The sequence below is a fragment of the Pavona decussata genome, unplaced genomic scaffold, assembly GCF_977016875.1.
Source record: "Pavona decussata unplaced genomic scaffold, jaPavDecu1.1 SCAFFOLD_184, whole genome shotgun sequence".
NCBI classification, from domain to species: Eukaryota; Metazoa; Cnidaria; class Anthozoa; order Scleractinia; family Agariciidae; genus Pavona; species Pavona decussata.
This window is the reverse complement of record NW_028145593.1, coordinates 2,638,692-2,665,793: the sequence shown is the minus strand read 5'-3', so window position 1 is coordinate 2,665,793 and position 27,102 is coordinate 2,638,692. Positions and strand designations below refer to the sequence as shown.

Here is a 27,102-nt window from a genome sequence, read left to right as displayed (position 1 = left end):
AGGAAGTAAACCTATCTTGTAGGGACGTATCTTTTAGGAATAACGAACAAATAATTGTTAAACCTCAACAAAAGCTTACGACAAGAGGCACAGGAATATGCTGACGTGGCGCCCAGGGTCCAGTAAAATCTTTTGGTGATTAATCAACAACCACGGGACATAATTGGTCAAGTGCCTACGTTATTGTTTATATTTTGTGCACAACAGCGAAAAATATCAATGTGAATAATCCTGTTGTCCGCTTAAATAGGGGATATTCTCCTTTGTATGTTATATTATGAAGCGTTATAAAGGAGAACAAGTTTTGGCTAAGTGTCTGAAGGGGGTATCCGGCATTTCCAAGCTTTTCCATATGAAACCTGATTGAGGATAAATCAAAGAGTTTAAGGCGTTGTTTTTTTATTATTTACACTTAATCACACCATCACTAGCATAAGCTTAATAGCTATAGGCAGTGGATGATTATTTACGGTTAACTGTAAACAACACAATACATAATTTTTAAAGAAAATTATAATAATCACAAAGAAGCTATGACATGCTCAAGTCAGATATTAAAATTAGCTTAGAACGATGACATAATCCTTGTTGATTTTGAGTAGTATTTTAAAATTAGAGAAGGATTTTCAGTTTTTTCAGAGAATCGATAATAACAACAATAATCTATTAATGATTCCTAAAAGGCTGAAAAGCAGTAATCGTGAATTACAAATTAGACCACAAAAATGATAAACAACATGAATGTATAAGAACGTTTCTGAATCAAACTGTTTAAAAATTCAGCTATTAAGTACTGGACAAGTTTAACGTCTATTTAGCATATATTTTAGACTCAATACCGTTCTTCTATGCTCCCTTTTTTGTTTTTGTTTTTTTCTTATTCGTTTTCGCTATTATAGGTTTAAATCCTCGAATATTTGACAGCACTTGCTTTCTTTAGCAGGCCAACGCCTAATATTCTAAGTAAATTATTTTAATTCCAAATAGTAATAATGAATTAATAATAACTAATAATTTCAATTCATATTCTTAATAATACTAATAACAAATATGATTATTTGTACTTCATAGAGAACAAACTTTTAACATTGTCACTGGATCTATAGTAATTTACTTCCGGAATAAGACCCGCGTTACCCTGAGCAGCTTGTTATAGCCTAAAAAAACTTTGCAGGGTCGACCTGCACCATTTGCAATGTCTTACATGGTTTTTCGATCATGAGGGCAAACGAACGAACAACAGAACAATGCTCCCAACCCCCTCCCAAAAATAACGACAACAACAAAAAACAGTGCATCTGCAGGTTACCAGCGTCCAGTGAAAATAGAGCCGTTTGAAAGGTACATACAGATCTTATTGACCTTTCAGCCTTGGTTTGAACTCCTACAGTGTAAACTTTCAACTGAAACTTCCGGGAAGCACTTTTCTGTCGTTGTATATTCGTATGGTTCTAAATAAGTTTTGAGTCAATAGATGAAATCCTAAAGTAAATTGCGGTCTGTTTTTTTTTTCTGTACAATAATTTTTTTGAGTCTGTACAAGAAAGCCTAAAGTATTTCCCTTCACAATACAAGATTGTGGGCAGCAGTTTCCCGTGGAACCGTTTATTCTGCTTCAAAAAGTTGTTTTAACCTTTGAGTCCGTATATGAAAAAAATCTACATATGACCACTCAAATCTTGCATTTCACTGTTTTGCGCGCGATACATAGGTAGCATAGTTTTTGGGTTGACGAAAGAGGGACTGCATGTCGATACCTCCAAATACAAGGGTATTACTACAGTTTATGGCTACATAGAGGGACGTCACCCAACGTTTCTCCCTCCTGACGACTGCTTCGACCAACCACATGCCTTTCCACTGTTGGGAGAAACGTTGCGTGACGACTCTTACAACGGCTGCATAGCAGACTAACGATGCGGAGAAAGCAGGTCTCAGCAAGGGCTATTTAACCACAAAAAAAAATAATTTTGGTAACCACGTATTATTCAGAGATAATAAGACATTTTCACTATGGAGTCATTTTGCCACAACTACCAGAATCCTTCTGGTTTTTGTTTTCTCATGCTTATTTGAGCTATTGTTCTTCGCTTTCCACTGGGATTACAAAATTTGAATTTCAAAAGGAAAACGAAATGAATTCTAGTAGTTGTAGTAAAATGACGCCTTCATGAAAATGGTCTATAAGCGACAAAGGCTTTAAAATGCATACCAATCTTTTAGCTCCTCAATTATCTTGAAAAATGCGTCTTTTTTTTTTTTTGTATCCCATAACTCTTGCTAAGATCTGCTTTGTTCTAATACGGAATCGTTCTTCAAAAAAAAAAAAAAAACACTGAGCCCCTTGGAGCATTCCAAGATGAACAGGACGAATACCCAGCAATAATTGTGACCGTTTGAAATTAAAGTTTTAAAGTAGCAGTACACGTAGTTTAGAGTACTTAATAGTAGTTAGCTTCTTTAAAGTTCGACGGCCGTGTGGAAAGATTTTTCATTTTGTCCGTCCGTCTCACTTTTCCTATATTGCCGTAAGTGAAACGAACTGGGTTCTTGTTTTGATGGCGGCAAACACTTGCAAATGTGGCGGAACTCATTCCGAAATGACCCATTCATGCCGGCATAAATGAATGGGTTGACGGTGGAGGACACAAACACCAGAGACATTATAAACAGGGTGACATGCCTGGAAAGATTTCCGACGAGCTTAAATCGAAACATCAAGGCCAAGACCCATAGTGGTATCCAACAAAATGCGAAGACAATAACCACGACGAAGAGGGAAATACTGATTCGTAACTCCCGGCTTGATATGCTCAATGAAACATTACTTCCGCTTCCTAACGATGGAGTAACATTCTTGGTATGTCGTCTTATGGTTCGGAAAATTCTGTAGTAACAAACTGATGTTATGAGAATGGGGCCAACGACAAAAGCTGGGATGACTATACTGTAGTGAATTATCTTTGCGGTCTCTCTGAGATGTGTTGTTGAGCAGACAGCATATCCGGCAACGAATTGGATTTTTTGGTTCCCCACGAAAACTTGAGTTAACACGTAAGCGGCAACAACGAAATAAACAGCGGCGATCCACAGCGTGCATTTTCTCATGGAGAAAAGTTTCTGGTAAGTGTCATGGCTCCTCACAATTCTGATATATCGATTGAAGGCTGTGAGAGTCATGAGACATGGAGATGCATAAATGTTTAACACCGTGAAGAAACCTTGGATGTTGCAGTAAACATCTCCAAAAACCCATTCACCTGTGATCAACACAGCAGTCGTAAATGGCATCACGAATATGGCGGAGGTGAGATCGCATGCTGCTATGGCTACAATGAAAAGATTGGTTGTGGTCCTGAGATGCCGGTTGCGATAAACAGACCAGCAGATCAGAGCATTCCCAACCAAAGACACCAAGTTTAGTAAAATGAGACTGCCGGACTCTAGAACAACAATTCCAGCCTTCCTCGGTTCTGTGGATGAAGACATTGGCACCAAGCGACAGTCGGTTCTCTGGAAGAATAAAAGATAAAAAGAGTAGTATTGTACGTGTTGGCCGTGATTACATTCGTCGCTGACGATAATGTCAATATTAGCGCTGCAAAAACTAACACCTTTTCCTTTGTTTTGCTAAGACTGATTCGCAGCAAACAAAGTTCAATTCTTTTCAAATTTTAGCAATTAATAATGATGAACATATGATGGCAGAGCAAGTTTGACTTGACATGGTCATCAAAGATCCGAATTTGACTGTTATGAGAATTTGGAGTTATTTTTGATAAAATGACACCTCAGACTTTCGCAGCATGTCAATCTTATGTTAATTCTCTTAGTTCGCTTTACGTTCAACTAGGGTTGTAACAAACCAGCAGCAAGCTCCTAAATCCATTGGGATGTTTTTATATCTTTTGTTAAAAATGATGAAATAAGATCTTCAATCAGCTGCCAAATAATATTAGAATGACGAGAGGGAATAAGTCAACTCAATTCTTGAAAGGAACAACTCGTGATCTGTTCTAGGGCATTTTGGAAACAAAAATGCGAGAACTTGAAAAACATTACCCTAACATTTTTAAGTTTCGATCCATACCGGCTTACTCTGTCTCTGGCCAGAGGCACTAATCGACTAATCGACTAATCGCAGTGGGGTGATAATTCTATAACAAACTTGACAATTATCTCGTTGTTTCTACTGACAGATAAACATTTTTGACAGCAAATTTGCGTGATACTTCCCCTTTAAGGATGAATGATTCCATTTTTAAACGCTCGAAAGCGAAATTTGGAGAAATGTCCTGATCATTTGACTGTTATATATATCAAACACTGGAGCTATTTTTGATAAAATGACACCTCAGAATTTCGTAGCATGTCAAAATTAATTCTTTTTGTTTTGGAAGGGACACAATATGTCGTTTCACTTTCATGAAAAAATCGTGGCAAACCAGAAGAAAGCTCCTAAATTAGAGATGACAGAATGATTCCATTTTTAAACGCCCGAAAGTGACATTTGAAAAAAGTTTCCTTGATGGCCATTTGTAAGTGTTCTATAAGTGGTGGCTTTGCGGAGCGTGTTCACGTCCTAATCACGCGGGCGGGGGACAGCAATTTTTTTTCCTTTTTAGTGCATTTGTTGATTTGTACCAAACAAAGTCAAGTTGCTTTCCTGTTAAAATCAAATAAAATTTGCCACTTTCCAAAGAATATTTGATTTCGGCGGTAAAATGATATTGTGGATGGCAGGTGTTAGGGTCGGCTGTCGAAAGTTACAAAGACGAATGTTAAAAACTTACCAAGTTTGTCAAAAAGTAGAAAAATCTAAACGGAGAAATACGTTCATAAATTCATCAATTTTTCAATTCTCCAAAGAAAGAAAAATTTACATTTAAGGAAATTTTCCATTTGAATTTGACCGTACTTTCGAATTTAATTTAGGGAAACTTTATCGAAACACCAGTGGCTCACTGTTATTAATTTAACAACCATTAACAACTTAAAAGAAATTAATCCTTGCCGGCTTATAGTTTTATCGAAGAGAAAAGCAATATCAGTCCAAAACTAGAGTAACCATTATAAGGTGTACTAAGATTAACAATGACTTCCTAACTTGCTATTCTATCCTACATAAATTAATGCTAAGGTTTGCAGTGGTAGATATTAATGTTATAAATAAGTGATTTACACTTGAAATCAACTGGTAGCTAGAAGCCAAATCGAATATAAGTCAGGGGCACCCAATGGATCGTTTCGGTAAATGATCTGTTCGGAAGGACCTTCATCCCCTACAATTTTCTGAAGGGAATTTTCACGTCCAACTTTCGTGATATGGGAAATTCAAGGCCTAGTGTTTCGGATTGATAAAAATGTCGTTTCGGGTACCGAAAAAGGTCAGCTAAGATTTTCGGAAAGCAAATAAGACCTAAAGTTTTCGGGAAATGGACAAAGATGCTCTTGTCATTTCGAAAAGACCCAGGTTGCCCTAGAATGACCGAACAGATAAAAATATTATAGCGTGGCCTAAAATGAACCTACAGAGCTTTAAAGGCACTCCAGATAGCCTAAAACAGCGTTTCAAAGGATCTGAGAGAAAACTGTCGTTGGGTGCCCCTGATAAGTCGATGGGGGCATGATCACCAGGAAGATGAAAAGTGTGTATTTAGCTGCGGTATATACCGATTAAAGTGTGAACCCCATGGACTTATTCAATGGCGGATAGATATATGATGCCATGCAAACTTCCTTGTTATTACATTTTACATTTTAAGAAAATTTTCCGTTCCAATTCGATTTTATGTGTTTGCCAATAATTTCCTAATTTAAAAGGAAGGATGCGGTCCAAACGACAGACTGTCTATGAATCTTAATTTTCAATCATCTACAATGTGTAAGAAATCGCGTATATCCTTGCACAAATGGCTTCAAATATCTATTCTGGCGCACAGTTTTACATAAAAGGTAAACCACATTTATTTCAGAGCCCCACCAATAATAAACATCATAACCCTTACGAATTAATAAGTTACACTTTTAACTGGCTATAAATGGTAAGGTTGGAAGTGGAGGCTCCCATCGTTGAAAAATAAGTGAATTTTTAGCCATAGCTTACCTGAAAACTGCTGATACTGAGAAGTCAAATCGACTATAAGTCGAATTGGGCGAGACTGTAATCGTCAGAGAAGCTGGAAAGGGCGTTTTATGCTGCAGTTTTTTCTGATTAATCTGTGAACCTCGAGGGCTGTTCAATGACCAAAAAGGGATGATGCCATGCAAATTTGCCTGTTTGTAGAAGAAAGCATATGGTAAATATTTAAATTATCAGCCAACAAAATGACAACAACTTTCAAATTGTTAAAATATCTTAAAGAAAAGTAAATTGCACTAAACTTAAGAAGCGTGATTAGTATTTGTACTGATGCTAATTTTGAAAGCCCGTGTGATCGCACTAAGAAAACAAAAAGAAATCGACGTGTTCAGCTCACTCAGTTATATATTAGTGATTTAACCGCTCGTTGCAAGAATACAAACGAACGTAGCGGAAACTTTCTGCAAGCAAAAATGATTTATACCAATCAATAGATTAACGAGAATCTAAAAAAAAAAAAATTCGAACCAAAATTGAAACAGGAAAGAAAATTGGAATGACTCCCCTTTCCCCGGCTTACCTCTTATCTTAATTATTGCGCTTTCCTTCTCTAATTTAAATTTCACTTTGTAAACGTTCTTTGTCTAAGAAATGCAATATAATTTTCAACGGAATTAATATAATGATTCTCTCAAAATAAATTGTCTGTGTGGGCAACATCTCCGCATGAGAGCCTCGCTTCCAAAAGAGCATTTGGTGAACGGATATAGAAAAGTGAAAACAGACAATAAGGCCGGCAGAAAATTTAATTTCGTTTAAAATTCAGTGACTTTTTGCCATGCTAACGCAATGATTATTATTAATACTTTCTCTTGATAGGAAAAGTTGGCGTCAGACCTTCTAAATTTGCATTTCTAGAAGGCTCAATGAATGACTAACATTCAGACAAAAGTGATGACTTTAGAGACGACAGTACTCAACCGTTTACAAGCTTTAATGGTTTTAAAGACAGCACGCCCGACTTCGTTTTGTAAGGCTGAAGCATTGTTAAGCCTTCACGTTTGATTATTCGTGAAGCGACCTGAGGCTGAATACAATTTTACACTGTGGCACTTTTAATTATCTATACATGCGGTATAGACAGAAAAATATAGCAAGGCAATAACTGCCAGACAAAACAAAGTCAACGCAATGCCGAAAACTTGATTTAAATGAACCTAATTTAAAATTCGAGTAATTTTTAGCTGTGATAAAACAATGATCACTTACTTTATCACGATAAGAAGAGGGAGGGCGTCAGTTATTTTAAATTGAATCTTCCAGAAGGCTCATTGTACAACTTCTTCTCAATTCGTTTTCTAAATCTATAAAGTTGTGGGGAGTTTTGTTAACGTGGGTGCACAGGCGGTCCAAGCTCAAGCTGTGTGCGATGATCATCTTGCGTAATAGCGGACACGGCGCAAATATAAGAGTTTGTATGGGAATATTTATGATCGGGTTTAGGAGGTACAAATACTGGAAAGTTCTTAATACCAATGACATACCTTGTTTCTAAGATGTATTGCCGACTGTCTTTTTGCCATTTTGTGCTGAATTGAGGCCATTGTAGCGAGTTATCACTTCCTAGGAATGGGAAACCAAGGAAGGGGTATCGAATGGTCTTTGCGAGCATTTGCGAGCATGCGAGCATTGTGTTTATTTTTGCGACCACGAGCAGTTGTCAATTTTTCTTGCGAGCAGCGAGCACTTAACAAAAATACAGATGGCGAGCAGCGAGTACTTCGAGTACTTTGTAAATTTTCCGCTAGCCGAAATCTCTCTTTTATTAATAGGACACCTTGTTTTACGCCAAGTAATAGCCCCCGGGGGGGTACTCCTCGGAATTCTTAGTGGGGGTGTGCCGCCCGCGTCTTCAAATCCCGACCCTATTTCAGACCTAAAATTGCCATTTCCCACACCCGTTTTCAGACCTGACCTCTAAAATTCATACCCGTTTTCAGACCTGATAATTATGCATCAGTGCCGAACGGAAGTTGACGCAAGGAGTAAAAGTAAGCTGGAATGACATAGTTTATCTATTTCTTTTTCTCGCTATCAGTTAGTCGTTCCAGTTACGTACTGAGAAGAAAAATATGTTTGTAAGCTTTCGTAAATGTTCCCCGCCCCAAAAACCCGACCCGATTTCAGACCGTAATTGTCAAAATCTATACCCGTTTTCAGACCAAAACGGCTCAAAAACCATACCCTTTGGGGCGGCACATACCTATATACCTTATATAGGGGAGTACTCCCCCCGGGGTAATAGCTAATAATCTGGCTGACACCTCCAAAACAGAACAATAGTTACAGGCTGAACTGTTGAAGGAAGACTAAAGCCAGAGTTAAGGATGTTTAAACCTTTTTGTTTTAACCCTATCATAACTAATTTATCGTTTATATATGTATAAAAATAACTACAACGGAGGATTAACGAAATTTCGAGCAATCGAGCACATGTTAACGAGAATGCGAGCATGCAAGCATTTGCAAAACTTTTGCGAGCACGAGCATGCGAGCACCCGTGTAATTTTTGCGAGCAATTCGAGCAAAGGCCAAATTTTACGAGCACTTTTAAATTAAATGGGACCATTCGGTACCCCTCAGGGAAGTGATAACTCGCTAAAATGGCCTCAAATCAGCACTAAATGGCAAAAAAGACAGTTGGCAATACACCTAAGAAGCAAGGTATGTCATTATTATAAAGAAATTTCCAGCATTTGTACCTCCTAAACCAAACGTAAATATTCCCATACAAACTCTTATATTTGCGCCGTGACCGCTATTACGCAAGACACAGCTTGAGCTTGGGTCGCCTGTGATGGGTGCAGCCTTCGTGTTGACTATTCTTGAAGCCAACTGAAGCCGAATGTAAGACTATGCTACGTTTTACTGTTTTTCCATACCGTAGGCGTGTAAAAGATTAAACTGGTTCTAAATTTTTAAAGGATCGAATGATGCAGTAGGTCAGTGTTGATTGAATTTGATGTTACCACGGCAACCAAATTTTGTTAGGCAGGCAAACCAGAAATTGGAATATTCATACTTTCAATGAACAAAATTTTAAATGACCAAATCTTACAGTAATCATTCTTTTATGTCAATTAGGTTCTTTGGTCAATATTGTTGGCTTTTCAAAGCTTTGGCGAAATGCAGAAATTCAAGATGGTGGACCCAAGGTGGCCATCTTTTGGAAATCAGAACTTAATTACACTGGCGTGACGTGACGTCACTATTTCCAGCCTTGGACGTACTTTCGACCTTTCAGATTTCATTGTCATAACGATACCATAGCACTCTAGAAGTTATGAAGGGGAACGGTTAGGCTGAATCTTTATCGCGTGAGTCATCATTTCCCATTGCTCATCTCAAAATAAGCGAGAGAATGGGTTGCAGAACTTTCCCCTCTCTGAACCCAGAAGACAAACAAAACCCATGCAGTCTCAATAGGATAACAGAGATAAGAACTACTTTACAAACCAATTTACCTCCAAACATTTTTTGCCGAGTTTCAAAGTTAGGAAGAATTGCATCGATGGTTTTGCACTACGACATTAATTGCCAAGAAAGGTGGTTACCAAGGAGCTGAATAATCATATGCGGTGGGAACTTTTTAATTTTTTTTAATAAATTAACATAATCAAACTCTCAACAAAATCTAAATTTGAAAAAAGGACCCGTTTGCGGGAACGAATATGACATTTAACTAGAAAGTTTATCTGGTAACTTTTGCTGAAATAATTAAGCTGTTATCACTCTTTTCTTGACTTCTTTAAAGTTTAGTTCTGTACATACATTGTTTTTTTTTTACTATTTAGCTTAGTGTAGCTGAAATTCTAGACGATAGTCGGTTTCTTTGTTTAGAACCTTTCGTTGCTTCACACACCATTTTTCTATCGGAGGTTTTACCTCTTTAAGTCACTTGTGAGGTTGGCAGCTTTCCATCAAGGATGAACCAAAATGCTCCATACCTTTTTTGTGCGGGACTGTAACCACTTTAAGAAGATAAGCCAGACTTCAGTTTCTCTTCTTAGATATCAATAAGGGCCTTGCCAACAACTACGAAGCATGCACCAAGGCACATGCCCTATGACGCAGATTACCCTTAAACACACATGTAGTATGTCATTGTAACACAGGATGTGACGCTACGAAAGGAGGACCTTCTTGTCAAAAGCGAAAAACAAATGACATAACATAACGTATGTGCACGTAATTTCACATCGCATCACGCATGTACTTTCAACTCTGAAAGACATCGCACGCAAACATCACCACTTCACGCACGTACTGACTTTCGATGCAGTCTTCTTGATTCCATTCACCAAATGCAACGAACAGTACATCGGTGAAACCAAACAACAAATCAGCGTCCGATTTGGAGTCACGGTACACAGACATACAGTCGAAAAAGCTTTAAGCAAAGAAAAAATGTCGATCCATCCACTCTCGCATCACACAACTTTGCTATCTCCGGAAACTCACTTTCAACAACCTTGAAATTATCCTAGTTACTGACGGCTCATAAATTCAAACGAGACAGCATTTCAAAAGAGAAAAAAGGCTATTTATTTTTAAGAGGCAATATATTTGAGCCTAATACCATGAACAGACGCGTTGCAAAATGTCCTTTTACTTTTCAATATGCCATATCCTGTTAATGTTATAGATATTTATTCTTGCAATGTCGTTGTTACCGTGGTTGTCACCGCTTAACTTATATCAGCATTTGATTTTCATATTTTAATGTTCTTTCTTTATTTTTTTCATTTTCCTCACGCTTTCATTGGTCTCGGTGAAGCTTAGTTTTGTGTAATCAAAATATTGGGAAATTTTGTCCCCATTATAAATCTGAGATGTCTGATTAGTCGAAATATTTTTTAGGCACTTTTATTGATCAATGCCATTGCTGATACCAATCTTAACGTGATCACCACAGAATTTTTTATTTTATTTTGCAGTCTTAAGAATTTGATTACCAAAAACAACATTGTTCTCTGTCTACCGGTTGAAAAGGAATCGACAAGTTTTTTAATGTGGCAACAATTTATTGTTAAACAAATATCGTCCTTTCAAAATCCCGAGTGTATATTTGGGCGAAAATTGCCTGTAATAACGTATGAGAACTACAATGAACCTCTACCTGACCTGGTTGTGCTTTGCATGTCTTACCCTACTTATATCAAAGCCAACTGAACTATATTTGCCTGATATTATCCACTGTTTTCCTGCATTGATTACGAGTAGTAACAAGAAAAGGCATTAAGCTTACACAATCTGCCCAAACTTCAAAAACCTAACCTTTTTTAACCAATATGTACCTTCGCGTACTTTTTTTTTTAATGAAAACTACCAATTTTTTACTTCTGGAAGCATTAAGTAATCCATTGGATGGCATGAAACTTTTACATACATAATCATAAACTCTAGTATTTCGACAACATTAGCGAATGTAAAATTCTGAGGATTTTTATCGCAGCATGCAAGCAGATTCAACCCTTAAACCATTTCATATCGACCATTTTTGTCTTCTGAGGGATGAAAAAAATCCGTTTAGATGGGGTTAAAATTTACGAGGTGGATAGTAATTTTTGCAAAGGGGAAAGGAAAAAGCGTATTTTTAGTTGTGAGCGAGTTGAACCAGCTGCGTTGAGGTTTATCATTGCGGTCCCATCTTTCGTGACCTGGATCAATGTTTGCGGAAGCATTATGTGGAACAAGTTTACTTTAAGCTGTTTGAGGTAACTTTGGGGGTTTTAAATTACTTTCGCACGCACAAAGTTTGCGGAATATCACGTAAAATAAACACATACTTTTGGCCATTTGAAATAATATTTTGGTTTAATTACTTTCACACGATCAACATTTGCATTGGGGCCATTTTAAGGAAGCTCGCATCTCAATAATCAATATTTTTCCAAGCCTTATTAGCATAGCGTGGTTAACAATTTACTGTTAGCACGACATGGTTCATTTTCAAGTTCGTTATCTCGCAGCGTTTTTTCATGTACCTAGATGGAAAAAAAGATCTCTCATCATGATATGGGTACACTGTCATTATTTGAACTGGCATTTTTCCATTTCTCTTCATTTTCGGTGTAGTATCGAAGTAAGAACTTTCTGTGTCCACTTTTTATCATAACAACGTTAAATTGACTGAGACAACAATATTTTCTTGTAAAGATTGTTCCATAGGAAAAGCCTCAACATATTTTTGAAAACTGTGATTATAAAGTGTGGCTAAATATCACCTTTCCAAAGTCGCAAAATGAATTTCCATTTAGTGGATGTATACTAACGCAATGTAACGTCCAGTAATCCTCTCATTTAACAATTCAGCCACTTCCAATATCAACATCGTGTTTTCCTTACTGCTCTCATATATTTGTCGGTCGGTAAAATTTTTGTGACTGTCCTATGCGATATCTATACTCAGTGCGCTGGTAGAGGCAAGGGTTTTACACATTATGCCTGAATCATTTTGAGCATTACAATAAGATAACAGAACAGTAGTGTGGAAACTACCAGGTGTGGTGTACATGGCACCTCACTAGGCAGTGCACATGGCGTACTCTAGTTCTTGTTCCTCATTATCGCCCGATTACAATTCGTTTCATACTAACCAAGCCAGAGCGATGGAGGATTACATCGAGACATTGCTCATGGTTCAATATAAAAAAAGTGTTAAAGAAAAATATGTAAATGTAGAAGTGAAAATCCTGACTTTTTACGTGAGCATAATGGAGAGTAAAAGTGAAGTCGTTTGAGCATATATAGTAGCAAGATTTTGTTGGCTCCAAGTATAAGCATAAAAGGAAAAAATCCGAGTATAATGTGAAAACCCCTCTTAGCAGCTTAAAAAAAAAATCGTCCACAACTCTGGTCATCCAGCATTGTCAACGCCTACAGAAAAACTTCTAGTTATTGCCAAAAGACAAGAAAAATTAACTGCATCTACTCACCTAAAATGGCTGATAATTGTATCCGGTAATTTTTACACCGACGGCTCTAAGGGGACCCCGTTCCGTAACCTCCGGTAGAATTCGACCGTTTAGTTCGCAAGACTTAAATTTCAAAACTGTCGTTTTATCGACCTCGGATTGACTTCTTGATATTCACCAGCGTCAGTCTGAAGTCAAATAAACCTTCTTTCATTACCTAGAGTCGAGTTCAATCATTCTAGTAATAATCAAAGATAAGGGAGTGCGTTCGCTCGATACCAGGCTCTCTCTACTTTGCCAAGTTGGTGATGATGACATCCGCCCCTGCAAAATATGCGGGGAATGCCAGATACACGTCCCAAAAACAATCAACGTCGCCCCATGGCAACGTCGTCCTGTCGTCTCCAAACGTAGTTAGTTAGGAGTGCGTTCTTTCTACGTCGAACGCCAAAATAAATCAATTGTGCTTACATTTAAGACTTATAAGGCCTGGTTTCATGGCCTGTCGAAATATGAAAGATAGTTGCTATAACATTGAAAATGACTGTAATTAGGTAATCATTTCCTTTCATGGTTGGTCACGTACTGATATTGTAAGGGGAAGTTCGATTCCTACCTGAGCTTGAATGAAAAAACGGGAAAAAAAATAACAATCAAAACAAAAATTTGAGCAAAATCAAACCAAGACTTCTTGTACTGTATATGCAAGAGAATGCGAAATGGATAGACATAGTCTGGTGATTTTTAATGGAAAAACTCGCGTGTTGATTGTTTTATGTTTAAACTCTGATGTAAACACTTCTTCGGTTCGGGAACAATAAAAAAAGATCAATAACAGGAAAATAGTAGTTGAAACAATTAAAAAAACGCTGCAGAAATGATATAGATAACGCATAAACGTAGTTTTAGAAAACAGTGAAATAAGCTAGTAAGAAAATGAAGGATGAAATGTTGTGCAGCGTAGCGCTGGTTCTACAACTGAGAAATCTGAGAATTAACTCTGCGGTGAGTGAGCGAATTATCATCTAAATTGCCAACGACTTCCTCCAATCTCGCCTCGTAACTCGGTGGAGCATCAGTGATAAAAATAAAAATAAAAATAAAAATTGAAAAAAAAATTTAAAAAATTAAAAAAATCTGGGAGTCGTGGATTCGAATATCACCGAGGTCAACGATACATTCTTCCTTGCTAGAGTGATGTTTAGCAGAAAATGTAGTGGTTTTCTTTCACCACTTAATTTACAATGCAGCGTTTGTTCTCTTATTTCTTAGAAAATAAATCAGACAAACAGTCTTACTACAGTCCAGTACAGTGAAGCTGAGCCGCTAGAGAAAAACGACTGAAACAAGCCAAGCATGTCAAAAACAACCAGTTTTAAAACAGTCAATTCAAGCTGACATACAGCGGACAAACATCTAAACAGCCACAAATAGTGAAGAATCAATACATGTCAAGTACAATGGGAACATTTAAGTAAAAGACTTACAATTTTGTCTCCTGTATTCTATACAACGTTTCAAGGCTCATTTGAAGACAGATTTGAGTAAGCTGATACAATGTGTTGATCTCTTCAGATTCTTAAGCTGAAACTAGTCTCATGGCGGTTTATGATTCTTCTGCGGGGTGAGATCGGACGTCATCACGTAAAGAAGACACTGACAGCTGCAATCAATCCATATATGTTGATCTCACCCACCCACCCAACCCACGCATGAATGTCGAACGCAGTGAAATCAGAGATAAAAATAGACCACCACACCAGGGACTACGTCCGGCTATTGTTTTCGAATAGCGTGTGGATTCTTAAACGTCCCACGGATTAATAGGAACAAGTGTTGTGAGACGGGACCTACAGCTTATCGTCCTTAACCAGAGAAGACTAGAACGTCTAATTAACTGTTTGCAACTTATTTAAAGATCCTGAGTGCTGGTCCAGCCGGGGTTTGAACCGGCAACGGACCGCACAGAAGTCAGGTGCTCTCGAAACTGAGCTAATAGAAGCCGAATCTTATTCGCCGAGTTTCAAAGCCGTTGCTTGCTTTCCAAAAATTCTAGTTGACGTTATTTCGTACTTTAAACGGCACATTTGCTCTTTCGAAAACTAAGACAGTTTTTCAGTGTTAAGAAAATTCAAGGTCATGCTCATTTCGCTAAAGAAAAGGCACGTTTTTCTTCAATCTGAATTTCCTTGTTGGGTCAGTAATGCCTTCCGTTATTTCATCGAAGCGAACAGCTGGGTGCAAACAATCAAGCCGGCAAACAGTTGAACAAACTCTAGGACATTCTGAGTCCAACAAAGAAGCGAAACCAACGAAACTAATATAATATAGAACAAAATACGATTGTAAAGAAATAAGCGGAGCTGTGGTGAGGTTATTCAAAACAATGAGACAGCTCAAACAATTCTATCTTTCTTTAACCTATTCATAACAGCAAAGTGCACTAACCTTTTTTCTCTGATTTAAAGTGGAGACTCTGTATGAAAGCAAAGTTTGGAAGCGACTTAATAATGCGCTGCTCTCTTAATGCTGTAAGAGTAGTCACTCGGGTATGGTTGATAACAGCTGCCTTTGGCCACTGTATAAGTTAGACATCCCGCATTGTGTGCACAGGCAAGAGAAAAACTGATAACGGCGAACCAATCGGGTTGCTTCCAATGACCCATTCTTTGTTCTTGTTATCTTAAATGTTACCGTTCTGTATGCATACAAACGTCCTAGTCACTAATTAATGGTCAATATCAGTATATTTTGTCTTAGATTTCAAATTTGAAGCAGATCTCAATGAAAACTATAATATCAACAATCTAGCATTGGATAACAGTCAATTACCAGAAGTAACTTACCAGATATTCCTATGACTCAACTTTTTGTTTTACGAGAAAATTAAGCTCTCTCTTCTTTACAATACGTAGGTGTGTAAATTTAGCTACAAGACCGCTCTAAAATACGATTTCAGTGAATTTTGGTGACCAAAACAATGCTGCTTCTTATTTAACCAAACATTTTTTGTGAGATTTTTTACCAAGCATGTTAAAATTTTGGTATGAAAAAAAAAAATTTAACTCAATGTCAGTGCCTTTGTAGCAAGCAGCTTTCGACAGTATTATGGTAATACGGATCTCGCCAATTTTCAGCTGGTTCAATAACATACAAACTTTAAATCATTTGACCGTTAATCAGCCGAAACACAATAGAGTCACGATCCATTACCAGAAACAAACCTTTATAAAAGGCAATTTTTAGTTCATCATCGAAAAGCTTGCGAAGTCGTTTGCATCTGGTTGCGTCAATTGTTTTATACAAACTTCTTCAAAAAAAACACATCTTTGACAGTAAATTATTTATATCGGTCGTCTCTTTTGATTATATTCTTACCATATTATCGCCAATAATTCCGCTGACGCTTAATTAAAAGGGCAAAGGAAGGCGACAGATTTTCCTTTTCCAGGGAGGAAGATGAAAAAATATTAAACTGTGTGTAATCTAGTGAACTGGCCGTTATCCGGTTACAATCGTAGGTATATGGCTTGGTTTAGTTCCCACGAGTCTCCTGTAGTTCAGTTGTAGAACATCTGAACTAGTAATCGGAAGGTCATAGGTTCGACTGCCGTTGAGAAATCAGAACTCGTGTCTTGGTCACGTCGCTTAGATTTAATGAAATACTATAACAGGTAACTCAAGAACATCTTGAGAACTTTTCAGGCTCAAATTGCCAAACAAAAATAAGAACGTTTAGCCTCAGCCCCAAAATTAGTTGTTCTTATAAAAAATAAATAAATAAATAAATAAATAAATAAATAAATAAAAGTGTATTGCAGTACAGCTGAATGATAAAATTGGTATGGTTTAGATAGAAATGTGAGCTAAAGTCGATTAAGATATCTCTAGCTTGATTTCTTTTCGAAAACAGTGTAGTAAAGCAGAGCTGGTATGTCCCTTATCCATAAACAATTAAAAAGATATGTTTTAAAGAGGAATAGATAATTTTGATGATTTTAGCAGAAAAAAAAGCAGAAGATTTCAGCAACTTTAATGTAGCATGCTTTGAGTGAGTGAAAACTTTTAAATCACTGTTATATTAAGAGTGACTTTTGACTGTAAAAATTTTGACATAAGACTGCTCCAGAAAGTGGATATTTTCAGTTGAAAGTTGCGGATCTTTTTAACGTACCCAGATAATGTGAAAAGCCTCCTTTATTTTAGTCCCCTTGTTTTCTTTTACATTGTTAATTTGTTTTTGCGGTTCCTTTTTAAATCTGTTCTTTACTCTCATTGCCAAATTAAAAGGAATTTATATTAGAAACATTTATATTCTACTGCGAATACGACTGCAAATGCGAGATTTGATTTCAAGTTCTAAGCGAAATACTAAGAAGAGATATAGGCTAGGAAGCTTCATTTTACTCTTTGTGAGCGCCAAACTTGACGCAATTGTTTTGATTTTTTACATCTCTCTTTATTTCCTTTATAATACTTATATCTGCAGTGGCATAGGTTGGTTGGTTGGAGGCTTCTTCATAGGAGAGGCATTTCTTGCAGTTAATGTGACTGCGTGATGCAGTGAAGCCAGCTTAATGTGTTGCTTGTGGTGGACTGCGTGACTGCGTGATGAGGTTCGCAAGTCCAACCCACAAAAATGACCCTTGCTCGCCAACGAGTCTTCAGTAGCACAGAGGTTAAAGCATCCAATCTAATACACGGAGGGTCGTTGGTTCGAATCCCATCTGGGGTTCAGATTTTTTCTGTGTCCTCTTATCGTCGATTCTTTACATCTCCCTTTGTTTCCTTTATAAGACCTTTTGCGTCTCCAAAATGACGAGATCACTTACGTTTCGATGACTTGTTTTCGCCACCAGAAGGCTATCTCGCTTTCCCGCCAAAAAGGACACTGGTTCACTCGCGCGCGCTCTTTGTCTCTTGGAAAAATTCGAAGTCGTCCTATGTACTCAAGCTAGAACCTAAAGGTCTCTATTTTAAATCTAAATGGCGTTTTTCGTGTTTCTTTTAATGAAGGCCTATAGCTGCTAACGCCAAAGAGGCTAACGACTAAATTAAACACTTTTGAACAAGTATTTAATAAAAATACAACGGGCCGGCATTTGTGATAGAATGCTTTCTGAGAAAGACAGGGCGTCGCCGAAAGTTTAAGTTAATTATTTTTTAACTTTTCTATAAACATCCTCCAATTGTGAACAGTGACCCTCTGCAACCGTACGTCGACTGTCTTTAACATTAGGCTATTAACTTGTGCTAGTCGAGTCTTCGTCCAAACAAATAGGACAGATAATTATAATTAATCACTAATAATCTAAGATATGCTCGAGTTAATTGTAAAATAAATGTTTTATTCACGAAATACACTCAAGGAATTGAACATGCGAATATTAAGATCAATTTGTAAAGAAAATACAAAGCCAGGTCAATTTAAAGGAAAATATTTAACGGTGTAAAAATCATGCAAGTAAACGACAAGTTCTCGGTGCTATACAACAAAATCGTTGAAAATGAATTATCATTTCTTCTACCAAGAAAAGATACCTCTAGGTTGACAAGTTGCAAGCGGGTAGCGTAGTTTATTTCTTGTACCTGATTCTGTAGCCTGCCATAGCCTATGATTACAATGAAGTATGTTCTACAGTGTTTAGTCCCTAAGAATATAACAAATTAAGGACAACTGGCGACCATATCTTGAGCAAGACGGTGATATTTTTTCGCCAGGCTATAGTTGCTAGAGTAATTTGTGTTGTTCCAACGTCTGCATTTGTGGATGAGAAACTACAAAGTTTGATTGTTCGAATAAAAGCTATTAACTAGCAGTTCCCCATGTAAAAATTAAGAAAAGAAAAGTCAGTGCAGTACTATTTAAATATTTAAGTTCTTTGTCCATGTTGAAACGCGAGCAGAAGCCCAGATTTTTCGTACGGAAATCATTCGTTGCGCCAATGTATAAATTTCGTATGACTATGACATATACTGAAATAGAAAACGTTCCTTGTTGAATTCAGTCGACCGGCTTTTCAAGAACGTAAAATTTTAGTGGATGTTAACGGTTTTACCTCTTTAGAAAAAATCCTTTTAAAACGCGAGGTTTTTTCGCCTTCATTTTACTTTTCTTGTTACTCGTTTTGCTGTAGCACCGTTAATGTTTTTGATTATTCGCAAAAATTTTAAAGCAAACAAATGATCAAAATACAGCTGGGTACAACTCGTTCAATACGGCAAAAAATATATTCTAATTCAGTAAAAATCGTCGTTTAACGTGAATATATTTTTAGTTTTTTTTCTTTTTGTCAATAAGGACATCTAGAGTTTAGAACTGTTTAAAAAGCCTTTTTATTTGGTAATATTTTAAAACTTTGAAGGAATAAAAATCGGCTAGTTAAATATTTTTAATTCTCTCTTGATATTTTCGACCTACAGGAAAATAAAGAAAAGACGCGATTTATTAATGATAGGGATTATCTTATTTCTTACCTTTCAAAAAAGAGATTTCCTGGTTGAAATTTAGTTCCTTCATCGATCGTTAATCTGCGGTCTTTTAAGGTCGTGAAGGGATGTTTTATCACTTTTGTTGAAAAATTACACCTGGTAATTAAAGCTTTCGTGAAGGAAACATGAATAATCAATGAAATGCTCTTTACGAATTATCAGTGTCAGTGTCAGATTCTCTTCAAGGTTGCCGACAGCTTCGTGGAACAAAGCATTTGAATATTGCCTCGATGATTTATTCGAATGGCAGGTGAAGAAACACTAAAAAGACATAGAAAACCTCGCAGTATTTATAATATTCTATTAACCTACAGAGTTTTTGCGCTCGTTTGTGATCGTATAAAGCTCGCGTCAAAATTGTTTACTTTATGAATTTAACAAGCAAGGCAACTTCAATCGCGGAAACAAATGAGATGTTTAAAACTCGTTTTTTTCAATTAAACGTATATACTTTCTTTCCTTTCGCTGTGAAAGCTTAAACGTTTAAAAGCGATTGAAAAAGCTGCTTGCTTTCAAGTGACTTTTGTTAATGTTCGTGCGTCATCATTTGTAAAACCGCATTTTTATTTGTTTTCGCCATCTATAGGCAAAGGGTAAATCTCTATTTTGGAAACTTTTTAAATTTTTTTAACAGCGTTTTTTCTTATTACCGTTTTCGAATCGTTTTTATGGACGAAGGCCCATAGCTAACTAAAAAAAGAAACGTTTTTGAAGTAAGAGCGATCGAAAACAGATGCGTATATAAACAATCCCTTAGCCTCCGCGACTGGGGAGGGGGTGGAGGCGGTAAATGACCGCGGGTAGTCTGTTCCCAAAACACCTACGGGCTTGAAATATGTATTGAATAATAACGTCCGTTATATACACGAAGATCTTCGTCATATGGAGCTATGTATGGGTTATTTATGTCGGAGTTCCAATGTACTTTTAATTTTACCTTAATGGAGCATGTCAACATACACATGAACAAATTCAAAGAAACTAGTTTCAACGGTTACATTTCTTTATTGTCACTAAATATAAATCAATACAGTTGACTCCAACAAATGATCTTTTCTTAAAATCATTTCTAACTCAGCAAATCCCAATGAGTGATCATATTATGACTGCCGCACATTAATGATAGTAATAGCAGTAGTCAAGTTTGATATTTTTTCCAATAGAAGCGTAGGGTCTAGAGCCACCAGCCTTGTTTCCTGGGAACCAATCTTCACAGTCCCAGTGGAAGAATTCACTCCTGACTTTCATCCCTCTGACATGCTGACACAGATGGGTATTTGACTTCAGTAGGACGAAGGGGGACTCGGTGGGGAGGATGATGGCATTTGTAGCGTGCCCATCCTGGCGGCAGCAGTAATCTATTTTGGTGTTCTTGTCATACCAACCATCTGGCATCTGGCCCTTGATGGAGTTGTCGTTCCTTATATTTTGGTCGTCCCATTTGATCCATCCCGCATTGAAACCTATATGTAAAATTATAAAGTTGAAAGGTTTTACTGACGGACCGAATTCTCGACTCGGTGCACTTTGGTTCTGGGCTTGTGGATGTCCGGTCATTCAAATGAAAGCTATTTAAGAAAGCTTTCTTGCGGTGTCATTTATGCTTTACAATGTGATTCTAACGTTTTGAGTCTGTGGAAGAAATCTTAAAGTGTGGCCATTCAAATGAAAGCTACTGAGCAGAACTTTCCTGTTGTGCTGTTTATTATGCTGTTCGATGTGGTTCTAAAGTGCGACAATTCAAATGAATGTTGTTAAGCAGTAATTTAGTGTGGTACTGTTTATTATGCTGTGCAAGGTTGTTCTAATCTATGTGTGACCATTCAAATCAAAGCTACTAAGCAGCACTTAAGCTTCCCTGGCTGTTTATTATGCTATTCAATTTGGCTCTGCCTTATGCCTTTGAGTGTGTGGATGAGATCCTAAGGTAAGACCAATCAAATGAAAGCTACAGGTCAGTAATTCTTTTAAGTCCGCGAATGAAGTCCTAAACTGTAATCATTCAAATGAAAGCTACTGAGCAGTACTTTCCAGTGGTGCTTTCTATTATGCCGTGCAAGGTACTTCTAACCTTTTAGTGCGCGAATAAAATCCTAAAGTGTGGCCACTCAAATGGAAGCTACTGAGCAGTACTTTCCTGTGGTGCCGTTTATTATCCTTAAGTACGGCCATTTCAAGCGGGGAAAGCTATTAATGGTATCAGCAGTATGTTCGTGATTTTCAGTTGATACGATGTATAAGGTGGTTCTGGTCGAGCTACATTGCAACTTTTATCAATTTTAAAATTCTTACTTCTATTGCTAAAAAAACTATCGCAACAAAAAAAAAACTCACCTTCAGGACAAGGCCCTTTCTTCAGAATGCAGTATTGCCCTTTAGGCCAAGCTAAGCTGTATTCGGACGCCTTGGCCAGGGTTTTCATGCAAAACTTCTGTTCCATGTCATTTTTCCAAACCCTTCCAGCCAAATCATAGGGATTGGACCAATAGTTCTTTCCCCAGGCATCTTCGGTGTCCTGATAACGTGTACCCTCGTGCCAAATGACCTTTGTACCTTTCGGACATCCCGCCTTTGGCATTGGAAGACCGTAGGTACCCAATGGCCAGGTAAGAGGTATACGTACTTCAGGATCTGAAATTATATGAAAAATATACTTAACAATTATTCCACGAGCATGTTTTCGATATGAGATGATACGCGCCTCGTTGGTTATAATCATCTCATATCCAACAAGCGCGTGTTGAATAATTGTTTCCATCAAGAAATGTGGTTGATCTTGCTGATTTCGTTTTGCATAAACAGCCAGAAGGTAATTTAATGGTCTCTATTTCTCGGGCATGATATAATGACTCATACTACGGCTGCTAAGCCAATCAAATCCTTGGAATTGCATTAGCACACAGTGATTCGGTTTTTAAACAATAAACTTGATATTCCCATCCACAATCCACACTTAATAAAAAAATAAACGCGCTTTCTTATCCCCCGGCTTTTTCATCTTGGTTTTTAAAACAGAGACAACGTATGGCGCCCATATTATCGTCAATGAAGCGGTTTGAACATGCTCTCTAGGAGCTAGAAAATGATTAACAACGACGAGTTTTAGTCCCCGAGTGCTCGATCTGAAAATAAATCCACTCTAAAGCTGAGTAAGTAAGATTTTCGCCGCTCACTTGATTGGAGTTTCAGTGGTTGCGGCGCGTACAGCTGCTTTCGTACCCAAAATAGTTGCTGAAAGTGCAAGCAGCATAAACAAATTCTTAAAAGTTTTTAGACTATGAACTTGAATTTATAAACCCAGCTGAGATCGCCATCAATCCATACCATAAATTTCAAAAGCTAGGTGATTCTAAGTAATCATACTGAAAATCAGATTCTACAAATATCTGCAGTATGTCCGTTACCTAAATCACTGAATCAACGCTTGTTAAAACCTGTTACAAATGGGCCCTTTAACGGTTACATGGTACATAATCCACCTTGCTAGAGAGAGAGTTGCACACTGGGACATTCTAAACAAAGCAACTTCATGCAGTCAAAGTTGAATTTTCTTTGATTTGGGCGTCCCATTGCGTTGTTGCATTGCATTGTCCCTCTCCAGCATGCTGGATTTTGTACCATGTGAAAGTTAGCTGCAAAGGGCCCATTCGACTTACCCACAGGAATTTGAGCTTTCTTAAGACGTGGGTACTCCTTTAATGCCTCCTGAACGTTCGCTTTTCTCGTTCTGAGAAGAGAATCAGAGTGAGCGCATCGAGTCGACTGATGGGCATTAATGACTGAGTAAAAATTGACATCAAAAGCCTCGTCAATAGGCACCAGCTTCAGTCCAATGGGCTCTGGTAACTCGGGGCCTCCAGATTTGAAGACTACCTTGTGCTCGCCAAATTTGGTTCCCTGTGACATTGATTCTTTGAACACTTTAACGTCGACCTTCAAGGAGGCCTTGTACCCCAAGTAACCTCCAGACACAGATACGGAATTATCTGACTGAAGTAAAAAAAATAAAATAAAATAAGTAATCTGAAAGCGATCCTAACTTACCCCCTCTCACTCCCAAGAGTGACATATGGCACAAATAGTCATTACATGTCCAATATTGGGTCAATTTGTATCAAATTTGGACACCAAACAGATCTTGGAGAGATCTACACAATGAAAGCATAAAATCTTATCCCCCTCCTACATAAGACATGACTAACCACCCCTCCATTTTTTGTAGCTTTTTCCTCTTACAATTTTAAGACCAAGTCACCATTTGACAACAAACTATGTGCTGAGATCTGCAAATTTAGCTATAGTTTAGGGGTATGCCCAGTGTATACGAGAAGTGAGATGTATTTTAAGGTTTATATTTTCTCGTTTTAAACACTTTTCATTCTCTTCTGTTACTTCCTTTGTCTTAGCTGGAATGATTTATACAATGCCCCAGATAAAAACTTTTAATTGGTGTATTACAGTTGGTGTAGGCGTTCACAGTTGCCGTTTTACAAAAATACGATATTTCCCATGGGAGTGAAAAGGTTAAGCCTACGGCTGGCGTGCAGGGGGGCGGGGTGGTTGCTACTTTCATTAGCAATTATATGAACAATTATTAAACGACAAACAACGATTACAAGAAAATAAAACACAACTATTTTCTTGAATTTCTCATGGTATATTTGAATCATGAAGCTCGTTGTCTGAAATCTTGAATTAAGTTCTCAATTCTTTTCTCCCAAGTCTACTCAATTCCATACAAGTTATACTTAAGCAAATAAAACAGTTTGGTTCTTACGTTCATCATCGCATACTTGGTGAACTCAGTATTTGAACTCTTGAAGCGCTCAACACTTTTCTCTCCCAAGTCTACCTCCACGACAATGTGCTGCAAGAAAGCAAAATTGTTTAATGACATATCTGTATATTGTAAGTTTTGTTACTATTTTTATGCAACTGAATGCAGTAAATCCATACTGTAATTTTCACTTTCAGCTGAGGATAACAAAGAACGAGCCGAGTTGGTTATAATCACCTTGTAGACAACAGGCACGAGTGGAATTCATATATTTTTTAATAACAACCACGAAATATAGCTAAATCTTGCTGACGTATTGATATTTCTTCTCTTTCTGACGCGCGGGCACACTAGCGAACTTAAGCAACGAAAGCGGCAACGGCATCGAAAACGTCATTTGAAAATATAACTTCGCTTTACTTTTAATACTTCGCGATTATTCCAATTCGTTCAACTTGTACAATTTGGGCGAAATATCCAGGAACTAAATTACTGATGAAACGGCATTCAAGCAAGGAATTGAAGAGAATGAAAAATTCACCATTGTGTGCTGCCGTTCTTCACAAAACCTTGAATTTGGCCATTTCATGTTGTTATTTTTCTGATGACGGCAAAGAAAAGTACAAAAACATATAACGTGTGACTGTGCAGAACGATAATCATTGATTTTCCTTACCTATTTTTTTTTGGCGTTCTTGTTGCCGTCGTTATCGCCGTCGTTGCTTAATTACCTACTTACGATATTTGTGGGAGATAGTGTAATGGCCCATGGTCTCTATACCGGTCAGAACATTGGAATTGTATTAGCCAATCACTCAGTTTTGCAATAGGCCGTGCAGAACCAAACATATCGTCTTATTTCTTTAATTTCTCCCTAGCTTACTTCCATGCAAACAAAGAGATTCAAAACACTTACCGTTCCCCATCTCTCAATGAAATTAAAATAAGCTTTCTCGTCATATTGTTCTGGCAAAACACAAACAGCAGCTGCAAAGTCCAATGACACTGGAAACTTCTTGACTGGAGCCAGGTCCAGCTGGTATCGGGCCCGGCCTTTATTGCAGACATCCTTCTCTTCATAAAACACGTTGTGATATTTCGATGTCTCCTTTTTCATTTGCTCAAATCCTGGCACCAAGAACAGTATAAAAATTAATTGGATTGCAAGGGTAGAATATGGGAAATGATTGACAGTACTCCAACACAAACCCTTGGTATGAAATAAGTTAACTCCTTGAGCAAGTGAGGACATGATTATTTTGCTAAGATTGAGAACTGAGCTTTCAATCAATCGATGTCTTTTTAACTGTTTTTAATTTTTAATCTTTTTAACTTTTCTATCAATAGAGATTATTCATTCCTTCAATCATTCATTCATTCATTCATTCGTTTAATCAATCATAGATCAGTACTTACATAATAGCAATTTTCTCAAGTTATTTACGCTCAGAAATTAGAAACAGGAAATAAACACGCAAAAAAAGCAATTAAAATATAAGCTCATTTTTTTATAAAATAGGTGATTTACTTAATGCAAAAGAGGATATGTTCAGTTGAAAGGTTTGGCGAGGAGTCTCGTGTGATGAGTCCGATTAATGAGGATGTATCTATGCGGGAGAATTGGTAAGGCAGGCAGCCTACCTTGTTGAATGAGATTAATCAATACAATGTTGAATTAATTTTCTTACTTGAACTTTGCGTAAAGGCAACATTCAACAGTATTGAGCTGTAGCTTCCTGCGGGAAGAATGAGAAGAAGATTACAAATTTGAGGTGGGGCAAAATCAAGGATCATTCGTCAACACAAAGGTTACAAAGGTCTGTCTCCAAACCGGGCCAAACCGGTTTGTCGCTTACCTTAGATTTTCATACAGAACTATTTGTCACATTTCAGTTCAAAATGAAATTACTTTATTTAACTGTCAATGAATTTAGCCTGGATCACTAACTGGGAACAGTCTCTTGAAAGAATTGAAATTTGGAAATGTTGGGTTCTCAGGAGGGAAGACAGCGGATTAATCGAACAAAAGTCGTCTTTCGAAGCGAGGAAGAGATCCAAAAACAAATTTAACCCATATGACCCAGCCTAGTCCCTGCCCACCCCCTCAATCCTTTCACACTAATTAAGATCTTTAACATAAAAATATTTTTTATCTCTGTTAGACAGCTCTACTCACCGCTGACATCCACATCAACATTAAGCTTTTCTTGATAACTCTTGGAACCAGAGAAGACGTCTTTCTTGTTTGATTTCACACAGGACGCGCGAGGCGCGAAGCTGACCTGATCCGGTATTTGGTATTTTTTATCAACAGAAATCTTATTCATGTCCCAAGTCAGTTGGAAGATCTTTCTGGTGAAGAGCAGCCCAGGGTCGACACCTCCGTTTGATACGTCACCACCCTCTGGGTTCCCCTCTAGCAGATTATAACCGACGCCTACAAAGTGAAGACCTTTTGGGTCCTCGTAGGCATGGGTACTAAGCACAGCAACACCAAGAATTATAAGGAAGACGGAAGAATGCATGGTTGGCCTGTAACTTTCACACCAATAACTACAGAGATAAAATTTTATAAACCTTGTCTTTTAGTTACATCTTCAGATTGCATAGTAAATCATTGATATTGGACACATCGATAGATTTTTTCTATTGCCCTGCTCAGTAGCCCTCCGTTTTGTGTACACACTGACCGAAAACAGGAAGCATTTATAGTGTCCTGACCAATAGCTCGTTATTAAATTCTGATTTTGTCTTGTTTTGGATAAAGCTTCTCA

The 27,102-nt window shown here is 37.5% G+C and overlaps 2 protein-coding genes across 9 annotated transcripts; both read right to left on the bottom strand.

Moving 5' to 3' along the window:
• Window positions 1-382: 382 nt before the first annotated feature.
• LOC146462955 (melatonin receptor type 1C-like) lies at window positions 383-14,671 on the bottom strand. Of its 8 annotated transcripts, none has more exons than XM_085085205.1 (3): window positions 14,547-14,671; window positions 6,107-6,276; window positions 383-3,513 (listed from the first exon to the last, which is right to left on the bottom strand). In XM_085085205.1, the coding sequence occupies exon 3, from the start codon at window positions 3,487-3,489 to the stop codon at window positions 2,461-2,463; it is 1,029 nt and encodes a 342-aa protein (XP_084941331.1). In that variant the 5' UTR covers window positions 3,490-3,513; window positions 6,107-6,276; window positions 14,547-14,671; the 3' UTR covers window positions 383-2,460. The 8 variants fall into 8 exon arrangements, with proteins under 8 accessions (XP_084941331.1, XP_084941333.1, XP_084941334.1 ...); XM_085085207.1 differs by lacking the exon at window positions 14,547-14,671 and adding an exon at window positions 13,081-13,260; XM_085085208.1 differs by lacking the exon at window positions 14,547-14,671 and adding an exon at window positions 7,352-7,375.
• A 5,996-nt stretch (window positions 14,672-20,667) lies between these two features.
• LOC146462954 (uncharacterized) lies at window positions 20,668-26,853 on the bottom strand. The gene is made up of 7 exons (XM_085085201.1): window positions 26,505-26,853; window positions 26,017-26,064; window positions 25,245-25,456; window positions 24,329-24,418; window positions 23,208-23,541; window positions 21,886-22,182; window positions 20,668-21,014 (listed from the first exon to the last, which is right to left on the bottom strand). The coding sequence occupies exons 1-7, from the start codon at window positions 26,851-26,853 to the stop codon at window positions 20,668-20,670; spliced, it is 1,677 nt and encodes a 558-aa protein (XP_084941327.1).
• Between the last annotated feature and the right edge of the window lie 249 nt (window positions 26,854-27,102).